We start from the raw sequence: 16579 nt of genomic DNA, 5'->3' as shown, positions 1-16579 counted from the left end.
TCCTAAAGTCTTCCAGTGCAGGTCGTGGTAACAACAGGAAACACTTCTATTCACACCCAACGCTCACTGCTCTTACTGGTGCAGCTGACGGAAATTCCTGCGCCGGAGTTGGAGCAGAACTCTTCGGGCAGGTCACGCGTGCTGGTTGTCAGGGCAACGCCCTGCCGCAGGTGTTGGAGACCAGCTAGGAACACGGGGGTGGGGGGTCTGCCCCGCCCTGGGGGCGGAGTTACTCAGGGCGGCCGACCGGTAGAGAGGCGTTTCCCACCTTCCCTCCAGGTGGCGCTCCAGGATCGCGGATGCTGCCCTGGGGCGGGGCTTCTTGTCGTGCAGGGCGCCTGCGAGGGGAGGGGCAGGGGCCGGGGAAAATGTGAGGTCCAGGGACACAACCTAAGATCAGCTCTGGGGTCCGGTACAGGGACGCAGGAAATGCGTGCCCCCGAGAGATGGAGAAGCCGTAGGTTCTGGGACGGGGATGGCCAGCCGCTCCCGCCACGGAGACTACCGTGTCACACACACACACGGGCGCCCCACCACACGGCCCGTGGTATCCGTGTCGCAGCCCTACTGTGACAGTCCTTGACTCGCCCTGTCCCCAAGCTCACAGCCACAGGAGGGACGCGCCTGCGTGGCACCGGATGTGGCGCTGAAGCCCCTGTCTGAACACACTACCCTCAGGGCGAGAAAGGAGGAGACCCTTGGCGGGAGACAAAGCTGGTTTATTAGGAGCCAGGACGCCAGGGAGGGCAGCTCAGCTGGTCCCCGGGGTTCCCCGGTGGGCCAGGGCGTTGGGAAGAGGGACAGCGCACGGAGGGGCTTCTCGTCTCTTGAGGTCTTCGGACTTCGGCTAGGGTTGCCTTCATTTTAGTAGCGACCACTTAATTTGTTCCTTGGCGGATTGCAGAACCTGGGGTGGTGTAGGAGGTGGAGAGAAAGTTGGGGAGACGGCAAACAGCTTTACTGGCTGTGAGATGCCCCGGGTCCCTCGGCGGGCCTGCAACCCTCGGCCACTAGGTGGCAGCAGCGCATCTCTGCCGGCTTGGAGGAGCCCAGGCCTGCAGCGGACAGGAAGGGTTGAGCGCGCCCAGCTCTCTGGTTCCTGTATTTGCAGCCCTGGCATTGCTCCGCGGATCCCTGCCCACGGTGCCACGCGCACGCAGGGGGCGGGTTCGGCCCGACCCTGCTTGTGTCCAGACACGCAGGACCTCAGGGGCCCTGGGCCAGGCTGGCACCGTGTCCGAAGCATCCCAGCCCAACCTGCCCAAGTGCCAACAGCCGGGGTGGGCAAGAGAATTAGATGAACTGTCCCCAGCACAGAAGAGGGTGCCCACAGTGTTGATGTCCCTTCCTTTCTTGGGGACAGGAGGCTCCTCCGCTTTCCTAGGGGAATCTTTCTCATTTTTATTCTCCATTCACTGCTAACAGTAGCTTCCTGTTTATTTATACATTTTTTTCCAGTACCGGGGATCGAACTCAGGACCTTGCAAGGTGCCACTGAGCTACATCCCTGGCCCAATTTGGGGTTTTTTTTTCGGGTTTTTTTTTTTGAGACAGGGTCACACTATGTAGTCTTGAACTCACTGTGTAGCCCAGGGTGGCCTCCTACTCTTAGCGACCCTCCTGCTTCAGCTTCCCAAGTGTGCCACCACACCCGCCAGCACTTCTGTTCTTACTTGTTCTGTTCAGTGGCCTCCCAACTGCTTTCCACCCTGAAAATGGCCTTGTAGCTGCTTTCACCCCCGGAGGGCATAAGGGTACGTGCGGAAGCAGAGGGCAGTGCAGAAAGTGGGTACCCACCAGCTGTCCTGGGCCACCCTCAGCAGAGCGACCAAAGGAGGAAGAGGAGTTAGTGCCGGGTGTGGGGCTCCAGAGAAGCAGGGTTAGTCTGAGCAGAGAGACCTGCGGGTGGACAGAGGGGAGGGCAGGTGGCCTGATGGAAGCCCATGCAGCCTGGGAGCGGATCTGGCCACAGTCTGGAGCCCGCCCCAGCACACATCGTTCGTGCACCCCAGCAGGACTATACAGAGTGCCAGCCAGGTCACTCAGCTGGGCCACTTGGGGCCGAGTGGGAAAGTTAGACCCTGTCATGGTTTGGGCTTGTTTTTGTTTTCTGGTACCGGGGATCAAACTCGGATCCTTCTGCTTGCAAGGCAGGCAGCGGAACCACTGAGCTAAATCCTCAGTCTTGGGCTTGTTTTTTGCAGTACAAGATACTGAACCTGGAGAATGCTGAGCACCATCCCTAGGCCTTTTTACTTTTATTTCATTTTGAAACAGGGTCTCCCTATGTTGCCCAGGCTGCCCGTGAATTTGCAGTCTTCCTGCCTCAGCCTCCTGAGTGCTGGAATTACAGGCCTGTGCCACCACGACCAGCCTAGGATGGCACTAACAAAGCTGTGTGCAGTGGGTAGTCCCAGCTGCCTCAGGAGGCTGGGGCAGGAAAATCACTGGAGCCCAGGAGTTCAAGGCTGCTGGGCAGCATAATGAGACCACCTTCAAAACAAAACAAAACAAAAGGCAGGTTGCTCATTCCGAGTCCAGTCCAACTAACCAGGAGCTGAGGTAGCCAGTGACACAAGCCCATTCACCCAGCAGCGCCCTGGTGCCCACCTGGAGAGCAGGTGGTGCCTGTATCTTCCCAGGTGATGGCCTGGCACCACCTCGCCCCTTCCCTGCCAGGACAGGCCGTACCTGGCCAAGACAGATGGACTCAGGGGCCTACCTGTGCCACACTCTGCTCCACCAGGCCGCTGTCATCCACCTGCAGGGAGGCAGAGTCAAAGGGGGGTCAGTGAGGGGAGGAGTGGGCGGGGGCTGGGGCTGCAGCAGTTCTGGAGGTCCGGAACCTCTGCTGTGTCCTGGGTCCGAAGAAGTCCTGCAGGCCAAGCTGTGGATGCCAGGAGCCCGGGACCTGTCTGTGGAGCACGGAGACCCAAGGGGCGAAGGAAATAAAGATGAGAGGAAAGGGCTCTTCCAGAGGCAAGAAGCCCCAACAAACAAGGGCTCTACTGCACCCCAAGCTGCAGGCTCAAGGCCAAGACAGCCTTGTGGAACCTTTCTGAGGATGGACTTATTTCTGGTCCATACTTCCTGCCAGGGAAGATGGGGAGGGGTTGGGATCCTGCAGGCGAGAGAGGACAAGAAGGTCTCTTTTCGGTTTTTTGAGACAGGGTCTCGCTATGTAGCCCAGGCTGGCTTTGAACTCCAAGCGATCCTCCTGCCTCAGCTCCCCAAGTGCTGGGATGACAGGTGTTTGCCAGCATGCCCAGCTAGAGCTTGGGTTTCTACCACCTGGGCCCTGCAGTGCCTGCCAAGAGGACGGGAGGTGGAGGACCGGAGGGCAGCTTGAGAAGGTGGGGGGAGGCCAGAAGACTCACCCTAAAATTCACCTTCTGGACCACTTGCTGGGGGTCACTCTCCAGGATCACACTGCAAGTTGGCGAAGAACCCGGAGGAAAATCAGCAACTTGGTCTCCCCGGACTCACCGGCCGCCCTCACTGCAGCCCTCTCTTCAGTGTGACTGAGCCATCTCCCATCCAGGACCCCGTCCCAAGTCACCCCCAACAGGGCCCCAGCTCTGCTTCTCCAGCACTTCACCCAGTGGTCCACGAGCTTGCTCATCACCAGGGAAAAACCGGGAAACGGATCCCCACTCACCCGCCATCCACAATCTCATCCAGCACCAGGAAGGCTCCATCCAGGTTCTCCAGCAGCCAGCGCTTCTCCACGTTCCTCCTGCCACAGACGCAGCGCCTGAGCCCCCGTGGCCAGAACAGGAACCGGAACTGGAACCGTGCTGGCTGGGCGAGGCGACCCTGACTCTCTCCCCGACACACGCAGCAGGGCGGAGCCTGCTCTTCCCGGACCCCACTGTGCCCAGCCTCCCTCACTGTGGCAACACCACCTACCTGGGACCCCAAAGGCATCTCATAGTTGGTTCGGATGCCACAGCCCTGCTGTGGGCAATCCTAGGGCTGGTGCACATCTAGTTCTGGATTATCCCAGGTTGCTTTGCCCAGGCTGTAGTCGCCGGGCCAGAGATGAGATAACAGAATGAGGATGCTGGGAAGAGCTTCTAGTCAATAACCCTGAGTTTGCTGGGTGTGGTGGCACACGTCTGTGATCCCAGCACGAGGGAGGCTGAGGCAGAGGGATCACCAGGAATTCAAGACCAGCCTGGGCTACATTGTGAGTAAGAGGCCAGCTTGAACTAGATAGCAAAATTCTGTCTCAAAAACAAACAAACCAAAAAAACCTCACAAAAAACAACAGCAGCAACAAAAATACACACCTGTATCTGAGGCAGGAGGACTGCAAGTTCGAGCCCAGCCTGGGCAATTTAACAACTTAGCAAGACCTTGTCTCAAAGTGAAACATAAAAAGGGTTGGGGATGTAGAGCAATGTGAAGACCCTGGGTTTGATCCTCAGTACCACAAAAAAGAAAAACAACCTGGGCCGGGGATATAGCTCAGTAGCCCCGTATCTGCCAGGCAAGCGTAAGGTCCTGAGTTCGATCCTCGGTACGGAAAAAAAAAAAAAACCCACCTGTGTTGGGATCTCTGCTATAGTAATAGATTGACCTCGGGCAACTCAGGGGGCATCCAGAGCCTGGCCTGCTGACCATACCTGCAGGCAGCTCTGCTCTGCTCTGCCTCATGGAGTCTGTAAAGGGCAGGGCCTGGGGGCTTCTGTCCGGGCTGGTGGGGCCCTCAGGACTGCAGGGAGAGGGGCGTTGGGCTGGGCCCTGAAGGGCAGAGCACATCACTCACCTTAGGATGTGGCTCAAGGACTCAAACAGGCAGATGAGGACAGACATGAGAATCAGCTGGAAAGGAAGACAGGCAGCTGAGGCTCCGAGGCCTGGGAGCCCTCGGCCACCTCGTGGGCTGCAGTCCCAGCCTCCCGATTCACAAGAGATGCACTGGAGGCGACTGCATTTTGACCTGAAAGGGAATTTCAGGGGGTCTGGACTGGCGGGATCCTGAGTGTCTCCTTTTCTAGTTACATTAAGGAAAAATCAAACCCAGGAATGGTGGCGCATGCCTGTTACTCTAACACTCAGGAGGCTGAGGCAGGAGGATCACTGTGAGTTCCAGGCCAGCCTGGCTACATAGTGAGATCCTTTCTCAAACAAAACAAAACAAAACAAGAATCTATGGCTCCCTGCAGAGGGTGTGGTGACTTCACTTCCAGTTCCCCAGGATCCAAAAGGGTGTCATGGACACACATTGTCCCAGAAAGCTCTCCCCACTCAGAGCAGGGGTACCATGACTGCCCAGAACCCACTGCATCCCACTCCCCATGCCAGCCCCTCTGTTCCCCGTCCTCGTGAGCTCACCTCGTTCTCCTGAGAGGAGCCGACCACATACAGGAAGAGGTCCATGCTGCTCTTGTAGACGATGGTCATGCCCCCTAAAAACGCGATCTCACCTAAAAGTGGGGGGACTCTTAGCTCTGGCCACCACTGCCTGGAGCCAGCCTGAACCCTCCTGCCTGTCCCTTGAAAGGCCAGTGCTGGGGATGCTCGGATGGGCTACTCAGTCACCCAACCCTCCGTTTCTGCAGGTGGCCTCATGTGGAGGACAGAACAGTGCTCTGGACCCGGGCCACCCACAGGTGACCTCCTCAGCCAGGAGGGGTCTGGCTGTGCTGGGCAGGGGGAGGCGACAGGCAGGGAAGGTTCCCGGATGAAGGTCGAAGGAGAGCACAGGCAGCCTCAGAGAGAAAGGAATAGCTGTGGGTGTGGAGGCTGCGCAGACAGATGTGTCCAGATGGTGATAAAGGAGGGCGTCTGTCTCAGAGTTCAGGAAGAGAAAGAGGCAGATACATACTATCGGTTCGGCTGGTCTTGTTGAAGACGTTTTTCTCAAAGATCACCTGCTCCTTAGAGGAGGGGAACGTGTCATCGTAATACTGTGAGGGGAGAAGATGAAGAAGCCATGGCCATCCTTCAGGCCAGAGCTCCTCCCAGGTGGGAAGAGTGGGTGAGGCTCATGAAGGACCCTGGTGCCCTGCTCTGCCCCATCTCTCCTTTACAAATTTTTGTTTTGTTTTGTTTTCTGAGACAGGGTCTTGCTGTGTAGTTCAGGCTGGCCTTGAACTTAACTTTGTGGCCCAGGCTGGCTGTGAACTGATGGCGATCCTCCTGCCTCAGCCTCCGACTACCAGGATTACAAAAGTGTACCACCACGGCTGGCTCTTTCACAAACTTTTTGTTTGTTTATTTTGGTAGCAGGGATTGAATTTAGGACCTTGTGCTTGTGAGGCAGGCCGTGGCACCACTGAGCTAAGTCCCCAGCCCTCAAAATCTTTACTAGCAAGGCTGCTTTAGTGCTTTCTCCCCCGACCCCTCCTCCTCCTCCTCCTTTTTCTTCTCTTCCTTTTGCAGCACTGGGGATTGGGAGCACTGAGCTACATCCCCAACCCTTCTTATTCATTCTTTTTGAGACAAGGCCTTGCTGTGTAGTTCAGCCTGGCCTTGAACTCACTATGTAGCCCAGGCTGGCCTCAAAATCACAGCGATCCTCCTGCCTCAGCCTCCCAAGTGCTGGAATCACAGGCATGTGCCACACACCGAGCTTCATTTACACTGGTTCCACACCAGCCATCCCACAGGAGACACAGCAAAGCCATGAGCCCTCTCTAAACGGTAACTGTCATAAGGGCAGCTGTTGGCCTGATGATTAATCTGGGTGTGAAGAAGTTGGAGGTCTTCCCCACATTTCACAGTGGCAGGGACCACAGCTGGGGCTCTATACCCAGGACAGTCTGGCTTCCAACAGGCCTATGGTGAGGATTCAGTATCTATAGAGATGTCCCTGGCACAAAATCCATGAGGAGATCAGTGCTTTTCTGTTTGGGTTTGGAAAGCCTCTCTCCTGACTCAGCTTCTTAATCTAACTGCATGGGTCCTTCGGCGCAGAGCCCTGGGCAGCTTTGGCATCGCCAATCCGCCCTGGCCCTCTGCCAGGCCAAGGTGTGGCCAGCTCACCTTTCATGTTTCTGGAGGGGGATTTTGCCACTTAGCACTTGACCTGCAGGCAAATGAGCAGTCTTCCTGCTGGCCCCTGCCAGGGCAAACAAGTTCGTTTGAATGTTATAGAAACAAAAAAGTTTCAGGCCCAAACAAACGAAAAGCATCGACAGTTCACCTCATTAATTTAGATGCTTTAGCTCTGTCACAGTGATCTGCAGATGTAAGAAATTTAGTTTGGGATTATCCTGGTTTGGTTCACACAGGCCATGTTTGTTAGGATTGAAACCAGGTAATTGAATGGCACCATGAGAATCACTCTGAGCTTCAAGTCAAAATCTTGAAGCCTGGTGGTGCACACCTGTGATCCTGGTGCTCTGGGAGGCTGAGGCAGGAGGATCAAAAGTTCAAGACCAGGGCCAGGGATTTAGCTCAGTGGTTCCACCGCCTGCCTCCCAAGCCAAGGACCCAAGTTCAATCCCGGGTACCAAAAAATAAAAATAAAAAACGTTCAAGACCAGCCTGGGCAGCTCAATGAATCAGGGAGATCTTGTCTCAAAACATAAAAGATCAAAATCCCTGGGGATTTAGCCTAGGGCCTTCCCACTGAGCTATAGCCCAGCACTGGAAAAAACAAATCTTGAGTTATGATAATAACATTGGAACCTCAGGCGATGCACTTAGCAACTCTATGCTGTATCTTCTGCACCTGTAAAATTAGTGAGTTGGATTATATGCTCTGTAAAATCCCATCCGGTTCTAAATCCTGGCTCTCTATCCTCATGGTCACCAAGTTATAGAGCTTAAGAGTCTCTTGTTTAGCCAGGACTCCTGGGACCCAGGCCACCGCCGCTGCCCAGTGGGAGGATGGGGAGGTGACCCTTCACGTTGGGGAGCATGAGCAGAAACAGGAGGTGCTGCTGGACAAGGCGGGCAGCCAGAGATCTAAGCTGGGCTGCTGTGTGTCAGAGACCCCAGAGGAGTCGGCTGGGGGTCTGAGGTGACCTCTCTCTTGGGGCTGCGGCTCTGTCCTCTGTCCTCGGGGTGGCTCGGTGTGGGGGTTACCTTGGCCAGCAGTCGGCGTCCGTCATTATCGAGGATGAACACGGCCTTGATGGTGTACAGGGAGGGTTCCTGCAACTGACCGGGAGGAGAGCTTGGCTTCGCCCTAACTCCAGGGGACCCAGCCTGGTCCACATGGCCAACTCCACGGCCCACTCCACGCCCAGGTAGACGTCCCTGCAGGCCCGTGGGTGCGGAACGTCCTCCCGGCCCAAGTTCTGTCATGCACTGACTGCTCCAGAGTCCGAGTCTGAGTGTATCACAGAACCTGGGCCGGGGGGGACAGGCGCCGGCCTCCTCCGTGCAGCGGGTCCGGGGCCCCAGGAGCGCGACAGTCACCACGGGAGACAGGCGCTCCGCAGGCCGACTCGCCGCTCCCTTCCCGGCGGAACGGCCCCCACCCCGGCTCCGAGCTCCCCAGAACTTCAGCCACGCGGGACAAACTTTGCTCCCCTCCCGGCCTGGCCCCCTCCCCGACTGGGCAGCGGTGGCACAAAGTTCCTATCGCGGGCGCCAGCTGGGAGTCGGCCGCCCCCTCCCGGCTCACGGTCCCCGGGGCCCCGCCGCCCGAGACCCGCGCCGTCGCCGCGTACCCGCAGCCCCGAGGGCTCCCCGGCTTGGGCGGGAGGCGCCGGGATCCGGGCCTGGGTTCCCGCCGCCCCATCCCCCGGGTGCGGACGTGGCCAGGCTTCAGGTCGCTGCATTCCGCGGGCCGCCTGGCTGACAGCACCGCCCCGTCCCGTCCCGTCCCGTCCTCTCCGCCCCGCCCCTGCGCTCTCCGCCCCGCCCCCGCGCTCTCTGCCCCGCCCGCCCCCCGGGTTCTCTTGGCCCCGCCCCCGCTTCTCCGCCCCGCCCCCGGGCTCTCCGCCCCGTCCCTCGAGCTTGTGGCTCTCCTTTGCGAAGGCTGCGCACTCCCCGGTGGCCGCAGGATCGCCCTCTCCTCCTGCCTCCTCTCCAGCCTGTGGCTTTCCTTGGCATCCGTGTCCCAGATAGGGGAAGCCCACTTTGGTGGGCAGAAACAAACTTGTTCTCTCCTTGGTGGGGACTTTGTGTGACTTTTTCGAGATGGTTCACACTCAATAGTTTTTTAAGATTTTATTTTGTTTTTTTGAGACAGCATCTAAATTGTCCAGGCTGGGTTTAAACTTGGCATCCTCTTGCCTCAGCCTCCCAGAGTGCTTGGGATTACAGGTGTGAGCCTAAACTGGCCAGATAACACCTATTTTACATAACAATTACTAAAATGTATTTATCAATCGAACCATATTTTACTTGCTGTACAAATATTTATTGAGTGCTTACTATGTACCAGGTACTTTTTTTTTTGGTATCGGGGATCGAACTCGGATCCTTGCGCTTGTAAGGCAGGCGCTGGAACCACTGAGCTAAATCCCCGGCGCCCATGTACCAGGTACTTTTATGGCCAGTGGGATACAACTGTAGAGCAAACAAAACCTTTTTTCTGAAGATTTGTGTGCAGGGCCGGGAATTTAGTTCAGTGGTGTCGCTACCTGCCTCGAAAGCGCAAGGACCCAAGTTTGATTCCCGGTACCAAAAAAAAAAAAAAGATTTGTGTGCACATGTGCATGCATTTCTGTGCAAAACAATGTACCAATAAATGGGTAAAAATGATATGTGAGTTGGTGATAAGAAAAATAAAGCATTTAGCTATAAATGTCTCTAGTTTATCTTTCTTTGTGGCTGAGTAGTACTCCTTTTCTTCTTTATACTGGCGATTGAACTCAGGACCTTGTGTTTTCGAGGCAGGCGGTGGAACCACTGAGCTAAATTCTTGGCTAATCCCAGTTTTTTGAGGAATCTCCACACTGATTTCCACAGTGGTTGTACCAGTCTGCACTCCTACCAACAATGGAGAAGGGTTCCTTTCTCCCACAGAAGATTTTTTTCTCTTTTTGGGCTGATTTCTTGATAACAGCCATTCTATTCTTTCTAAAGTGAGGTGGAATCTCAGCATTGTTTTCATTTGCATCTCTCGAATGACCAGTGATGTTGAACATTTTTTCATGTTTATTTGCTGTTTCTACTTCTTCATCTGAGAAATGCCTGTTCATTTCAGATGCCCATTTTTGGATTGGGTCTTTAAATTTGAGGCGTCTGATTTTTTAAAGTTCTTTTTATATTCTAGATAGTAGTCCTTTGAGGAATAGCTGGTAAATTTTTCCCATGCTGTGGGTTGTCTCTTCACTCTGTTGGTGGTTTCTCTTGCTGTCCAAAAGCTTTTTAATCAGATGAGATCCCAGTTGTTGATTCTTTGTGCTAGTTCCAGGTGACTGAGGTTTTGCTCGTAAAGTCTTTTCCTATGCCAATGTCTTCAAGAGCTCTACCTAAACTCTTCCAGCAGGCTTAGTGTTTGTTTTAATATTTAGATCTTTGATCCATTTCACTTTTAGTTTAGTGCAAAGTGAAAGATATGGGTCTAGTTTTAATCTTTGGCAGGTTGAGACCCAGTTTTTCCAGCATCATTTATTAAAGAGGCTGTCTTTCCTCCAGTGAGGGTGTTTGGCTCCTTTTTCAAAGATGAGGTGGCTGTGCTCGCTTTGGCAGCACATATACTAAAAGATGAGGTGGCTGAGTGTGATGCACCTTGAGGCCATACTCATAAGTGAAATAAACAGGACACACATGTGTAAATACCGAATTGTTTTTCTGGTGTGAGAAACTGAAAATGTAAATGTGGACCAAAATGTATAATAGATATTGTGAAATAGGAAGAAAATGTTCAAAGGGGAAGGGGAACTGTGGGGGCCAGGGGAAAGGAAAAAAGGGAAAGAAAAAAATGAAAAGGAAAAAAAACCCCAAAACTTATGTAAATAGGGAGAAGTAGAGGGGTTGAAGGGAGGGAAGGGGAATGGGAAAAAAAAGAACCAAGATATATCTTGTAAAGGTACAAAGTCCCAATGATGAATGTGATCATAATGTAGACCTACAATGTACCAATACACTTCAATAAAAAAAGAAAAAGAAAGCAGGGGGTGGGGGCTGGGAGTTAATGGTAGAGCGCTTTCCTGGCTGGCGCCAGGCCCAGGGCTCTATCCCCAGCATGGAATGGGAGCCAGGAATGCAGGGGATAGGACACAGCAATGGTAGAGCCAGGCATGGTAGTCCTTGGTTTGTAATTCCAGCACTCAGGAGGCTGAGGCAGGAGGATCACCAGGAGTTCCAGGCCAGCCTGGGCTACATAGTGAGACCCTGTTTCAAAACAAAAACAAAAAAACAAACTCTCTCATCAGGGACCTGAGATTGTGCTCCCTCCTTGGTCCCCCAGCCTGAACTGCACCTTTCAGGGGGGTCCCAGGTAAACGCGACAGTATCACCCCACCAGGACTTTCCAGGCTCATTTGTTGGGCAGCGCTGGAGAAGTTCGAAGGTGCAGTGGAATGGGCTCCACCAGGATAGAGGACAACATGGGTGGATATGAAAAGCAGATACCACCCAGTGCCCAGTGCCCAGTGCCCCGCCCCACTCCGGGGGGAGGGGTTGCACAGTGGGGCAGGGCTGGAGCCTGTGCTCCGCTTGGGGTGGGTCCTCCTGTAGACCTGGGGACTTCAAGGAGGCCACACCCTGTCCTGGGCCACCCTCCTGCTGTGCACGGTGTTTCTGCCCTGGGGTGTCAGTGTCTGTCCTTGTTGGGTCCCCACCTCTTCAGCCTTCCTGGTAGGGTATCAGGATCAGGAGATGTGTGTGACCAGGAGGTGCTCTGAGTTTTAAGGCTTGTGAATAGAACGGGCACAGTGGTGCAGGCCTGTAGTCCCAGCAGCTTGGGAGGCCGAGGTAGGAGGGTGGCAAGCCAAGGCCAGCCTGGGGAACTTAGTGACTTAACAAGACCCTGTCTCAAAATAAAATAAAAAGGGGCTGGAGATGTAGCTCAGCACTCCCTGGGTTCAATCCCTAGTATGGGGGAGGATAGATATATACTATATCGTTGTCTTCAATTAGCTCAGGGTGGTAAGTGATCTAACCGGTGTTTTAAAAATCCAGCCGAGATAAAACACCCACTCTCACAGTGGCACCTGCCCAACTGGGACATGCAGCACAGAGAGCTTAACAAAGAAAATTACCTAATGTTGTCTGGAGCAACAAAGCAGGACATTATAGGGCAGCTGAACTCAGCTCCAAAACATGTCACACAAAGGGATGAATGAACAATGAGGCCTGAACACTGTACAGGTTTGAGGGAGATAGCGTTTTAGAATTGAGAAAGAAGGCAGGAGTGTTCAAGGCCAGCCGGGACTACACAGCGAGAAGCAATCTTCTATTTTATTTATTTTTTATTTTTTGGTACCGGGGATAGAACTCAGGTCCTTGCGCTTGCACAGCAGGCAGCAAAACCACTGAGCTAAATCCCCCGCCCAAATATATTCGTTATTATTATTATTATTTTTTTGGTACCGGGGATAGAACTCCGGTCCTTGCGCTTAGCGAAATAGGCGGCAGAACCACTGAGCTAAATCCCGGCCCTAGCAATTTTCTAAAACAGGGTGGTAGTGGTGCTTGGGAAGAGGCTGCCTGCCAGGAGAGCCTCGCTTCTTTGATGGTTTAATGGTAACAAGCTTGCTAATGATGTTTACCATGGAAGAAAGGGGCCAGATGTACCGATTAGCTGGGAAATGAATTGATTTCCCTGCATGATGCGCTAGCATTTAATACCGACGGGATGTAATCCTAGAATCTCTCAGAAGGGCTGTGAAAAGGAAATCTCAGGCAGTGATGGAACCCATTCTCTTAGATCTGATGGGGTTGGAGAGTGAGAAATATGTAGCTGAGCAACATCGTGAAACATTTTTCTGTCTGGACTTCTTGGAAGGCAGTTGGCCCGGGCTTGAAGTCCCAGAAAGTTGCTACATTGTATTGGTCCCAGCCTCTCATTATAGAGCTCAGATTCAACGTGGGAAGGAAGGCAGTGTGAAGCAGAGGAGCCGTTCTTTGGATACATTTTGTACAGCGATCTACCACAGCCTTCGTGCCAATCAGCGGACACGTCTCCTCCTCTTGAATCCTGTTCTAAGGCACTATTTGCAGATTAGCACTGGAGGGTCGTGGTTGTGAGCTTTGTGAACTTTAAGACTTCAAATCTTGGCTGTGCCATTTGAGGACTGTGTGATATTTGGCAAATTATTCACACCCTATGTTTTAGTTTTCTTATCTGCACAAGAAGCTGGCAATAGTATTTCTATCATTGTGCTGCATCACTGAGTGACCATGAATTAAAACCTTAAAAACAGTGCCTGGCACAAAGTAAAAAAAATTTGATTTTTAAAGAAAGAAAATTGCCGGGGATGTAGCTCAGTGGCGCCACGCCTGCCTGGCAAGTACAAGGTCCTGAGTTCGATTACCAGTAACAAAAAAAAGGAGGAGGGGAAAATTAATGGCCAACTGGAATGGCAGAGTGATTGGCTTTTCCCTTAGGGAAAAAAGCAATTTCCACTATTCCAGAAGAAATCTGAGGCCCAGCCAGTCTGGGCTCCCACAGCCCCTTCTCTGGGGGTTTCCTGGCAGGTGGCAACCTCCAGGGAGAATAGCACACCTGTGCCTGCTGCTAGAAGCAGTAGCTTTCCTCACTGCTGAGCCTGGCTCCACACATGTCCCCAGGATCCGGGATTTCAGCGTGTGCTTTATAGGGTGTTTTCTTGGTTTGTTTCTTTGTTTTTGAGAGGGTCTCTATATGCTATTCAGCCTGGCCTTGAACTCACTGTGTAGCCCAGGGTGGCCTCAAACTCCCGGAATCCTCCTGCCTCAGCCTCCCAAGTGCTGCTATAACAGACGTGCTCCACCACGCCCGGCTCAGTGTGCTTTATAGCAAGCTGGCTCTTTCTTGACCCTCAATCCCTGATCAGAGCCAACCCTCTTCCTGGCTTCCCACGCTTTCTCTCCGCGCAGCCAGGAGTGGAAAGGGCAGGGCCGGGCTTGCTGCTGGCAGAGGTCGGCCTCTCCCCGGGGAGCCGCGCATGCGCTGGCTTTTCCCAGTGATTTAATGGATATACCGAGGAGGATGACGCATCGGCATGGGATCTTTCCTTTGCTTCTTGGGTAATGGTCCTATTAACAGCTGTCCCAGGCGCCAAAGGGAGGAGGGTGGCTTGGGGGAAGGAGGACACTCCCGGGATCTGGCAAGGTTCAACAGCAGGTTAGGGGAAGGAGGCTGTACCTGCGCCGGCTTGACCTGGGCTTTTGCGGAAAGGAGGGGGTCCTCAGTCTGCGCACCCCACCCCGGGGAAACCTGGGGCGTCCACACCCTTCCAGGCCTAGCACCTGGTGTTCAGAATAAGATCGTCCTCCTGTGCGTGTACCAAACACCCTCGGCGAAGGGAGTCTGTGTATTGCAAACATGTAGTAAGAAAAAGGCAAACGAAGCCAGGTGTGCTGGCTACGCCTGTGGTCCCAGCACTCCGCAGGCTGAGGCAGGAAGAGCGCTGTGAGTTCGAGGTCAGCCTGCACTACATATTGAGATACTGTCTCTAAACACACACACACACAAACACATGCACACGCAAAAATTAGAACGCAAAATTGAGATTGTCTATACTTAGAGTCTTCCTACAGTGGCCTTATTTTATATCAGTGAATATTTACTTGATTTCATGTTAGTCCTCTCTGCACCATGTGACTTTATTTCTTGTTTTTGTTTTTGAGACAGGGTCTCATTATATAGTTCAAGGTGGCTTTGAACTCACTATGTAGCCCAGGCTGGCCTGGAAATCGTGGCGAGTGCTGGGATTCCAGGCAGGTGCCACTTTGCCTAGCATGATTTTATTTCCTATCCAGTGCAACTGATGCCTTGGTGGGGAATTCAAAAGATATTTGGAGGCTCTGGGTTCAGTCCCAAGCACCAAAAAGGCAGGGGATACTTTGGGAAACAAATGAACTTCTCTGGCTGGGTATGGTGGCGCATGTCTGTAATCCTAGCATCTGGGAGGGTGAGGCAGGAGGATTGCAAATTCATGCCCAGTGACACAGGGAGACCCTGTTTTTTTTTAAAAAAACAACAACATGGGCCAGGGATATAGGCCTGGGTTCAGTTCCCAGTGCCACAAAACCAATAACCACTGTGGGGTTTTTTGGTACTAGGCTTTGAATCCAGGTTATACTGAACTATATCCCAGCCCTACTAATTTTATTTTAAATTTTGAGACAAGGTCTTATTAAATTGTTGATCTTTTGTTTTTTTTGAGACAGGGTCTCATTATTAGTTCAGGCTGGCCTTGAACTCACTGTGTAGCCCAGGGTGGCCTCGAACTCGAAGGCAATCCTCTGGCCTCAGCCTCCCAAGTGCTGGGATCAGAGGTGTGCGCCACCACGCACGGCTACTAAATTGCTGATGTTACTGGGATCCCAGGGTCATGTCCTGGAGGAGGCAGTGGCACGCAAACATATTTAAAAGATAAGCAAGAGCATGAGAGATATATTTTTGTTTTTGTTTTTGTTTTTTTGGTACTGGGATTGAACTCAGGTCCTTGCGCTTGCGCAGCAGGTGGCAAAACCACTGAGCTAAATCCTTGGCCCAGCATGAGAGATATAAATAAGGAAGCAAAGCTCTCGCTAGCTGGGGGGGGTGTCCTGAGCAGTCCACCCCAGAAGGCTCTTTTCTAGGGGCTCTGAAAGGGCTTAGAAGGGAGCTCGGCCGTGGGGTAAACGATATGATCTTTATCCTATAGGGGACTAGTTGTTTGTTTGTTTTATTTTATTTGAGACAGGGTCTCACTATGTAATCCAGGCTGGCCTTGAACTCCCAGTGATCCTCCTGCCTCAGCCTCCCGAGTGCTGGGATGACAGGCATGCACCATCATGCCCACCCACGCTGTAGCTGCAAATATTTAGGGTCCAATCTCTGCAGGGTTGATGGGGTGCCCATTTAGGGTCTATGCACCCTTGAGCTGGTGGCTCAGCTGATCCCATGCTGGGGAGGCCCCAGATGGCCATGGTACACCAGAGATATTTGTGTAGGATCCTTGGAGGGTTACATCTCAGCCGACTCCATTTTGGGCTTTCCCATTCCATTTTGGAGCCCTGTCCTTACTGCCTAATAGAATCCCAACTCCTGCTTCACTAATTCCTCAGTTGCCCAGGCTGGGCCTGAATCTGGGATCCTCCTGCTTCAGCCTCTCATAGCTCTGAGATCACAGGTGTGTGTCACTGTGCTCATTCTCAGTATGCTCTCTTTTAAATCCAAACTCTTGAGACCAGGGATGGCTGAGATAAAAATGTTTGTTGAGGCATTACACAGCAGGCTAAGAAGGCCCAGGGGCTAAGACAAGTTTCTAGAAACTACCAGTGGCAGGGCTAGATAGCCTTTGGCAAAATGTCTGGTGACCAAAGCTATGAGCACTTTTATAAGTTTTGAGGAAAGCATGTAGATTGGCTATAGATCAGAGGGGCAAACAGGGCATGTCTGTGTTTATGCACACACACCTATAACCCCAGCACTCAGGAGGCTGAGGCAGGAGGATCCCCACGAGCTCAAAGCCAGCCTGGGCTACAAGAGAGTTCAAGGCCAGCCTGTACCACATAGTGAGACCCTCTCAAG

General features: G+C 53.1%; 1 protein-coding gene across 4 annotated transcripts; it reads right to left on the bottom strand.

Annotated features, from left to right (window-relative positions):
• Positions 1–698: 698 nt before the first annotated feature.
• Copz2 (coat protein complex I subunit zeta 2) lies at positions 699–8794 on the bottom strand. Of its 4 annotated transcripts, none has more exons than XR_015447696.1 (9): positions 8631–8793; positions 8041–8115; positions 5834–5915; positions 5341–5432; positions 4772–4827; positions 3659–3736; positions 3378–3429; positions 2723–2915; positions 699–907 (listed from the first exon to the last, which is right to left on the bottom strand). XR_015447696.1 is itself a non-coding variant. In XM_004859580.2 (9 exons), the coding sequence occupies exons 1-9, from the start codon at positions 8739–8741 to the stop codon at positions 860–862; spliced, it is 633 nt and encodes a 210-aa protein (XP_004859637.1). In that variant the 5' UTR covers positions 8742–8789; the 3' UTR covers positions 699–859. The 4 variants fall into 4 exon arrangements, 3 of the variants coding, with proteins under 3 accessions (XP_004859637.1, XP_004859638.1, XP_087058299.1); XM_004859580.2 differs by having other exon boundaries at positions 2723–2761; positions 8631–8789; XM_004859581.2 differs by having other exon boundaries at positions 2723–2761; positions 8041–8109; positions 8631–8789.
• Between the last annotated feature and the right edge of the window lie 7785 nt (positions 8795–16579).

The sequence above is a fragment of the Heterocephalus glaber genome, unplaced genomic scaffold (genome assembly GCF_053883595.1).
Source record: "Heterocephalus glaber isolate CG9 unplaced genomic scaffold, H.glaber_assembly_v1.0 deba00001773, whole genome shotgun sequence".
NCBI classification, from domain to species: domain Eukaryota; kingdom Metazoa; phylum Chordata; class Mammalia; order Rodentia; family Bathyergidae; genus Heterocephalus; species Heterocephalus glaber.
This window is presented reverse-complemented; position numbering and strand designations above follow the sequence as displayed.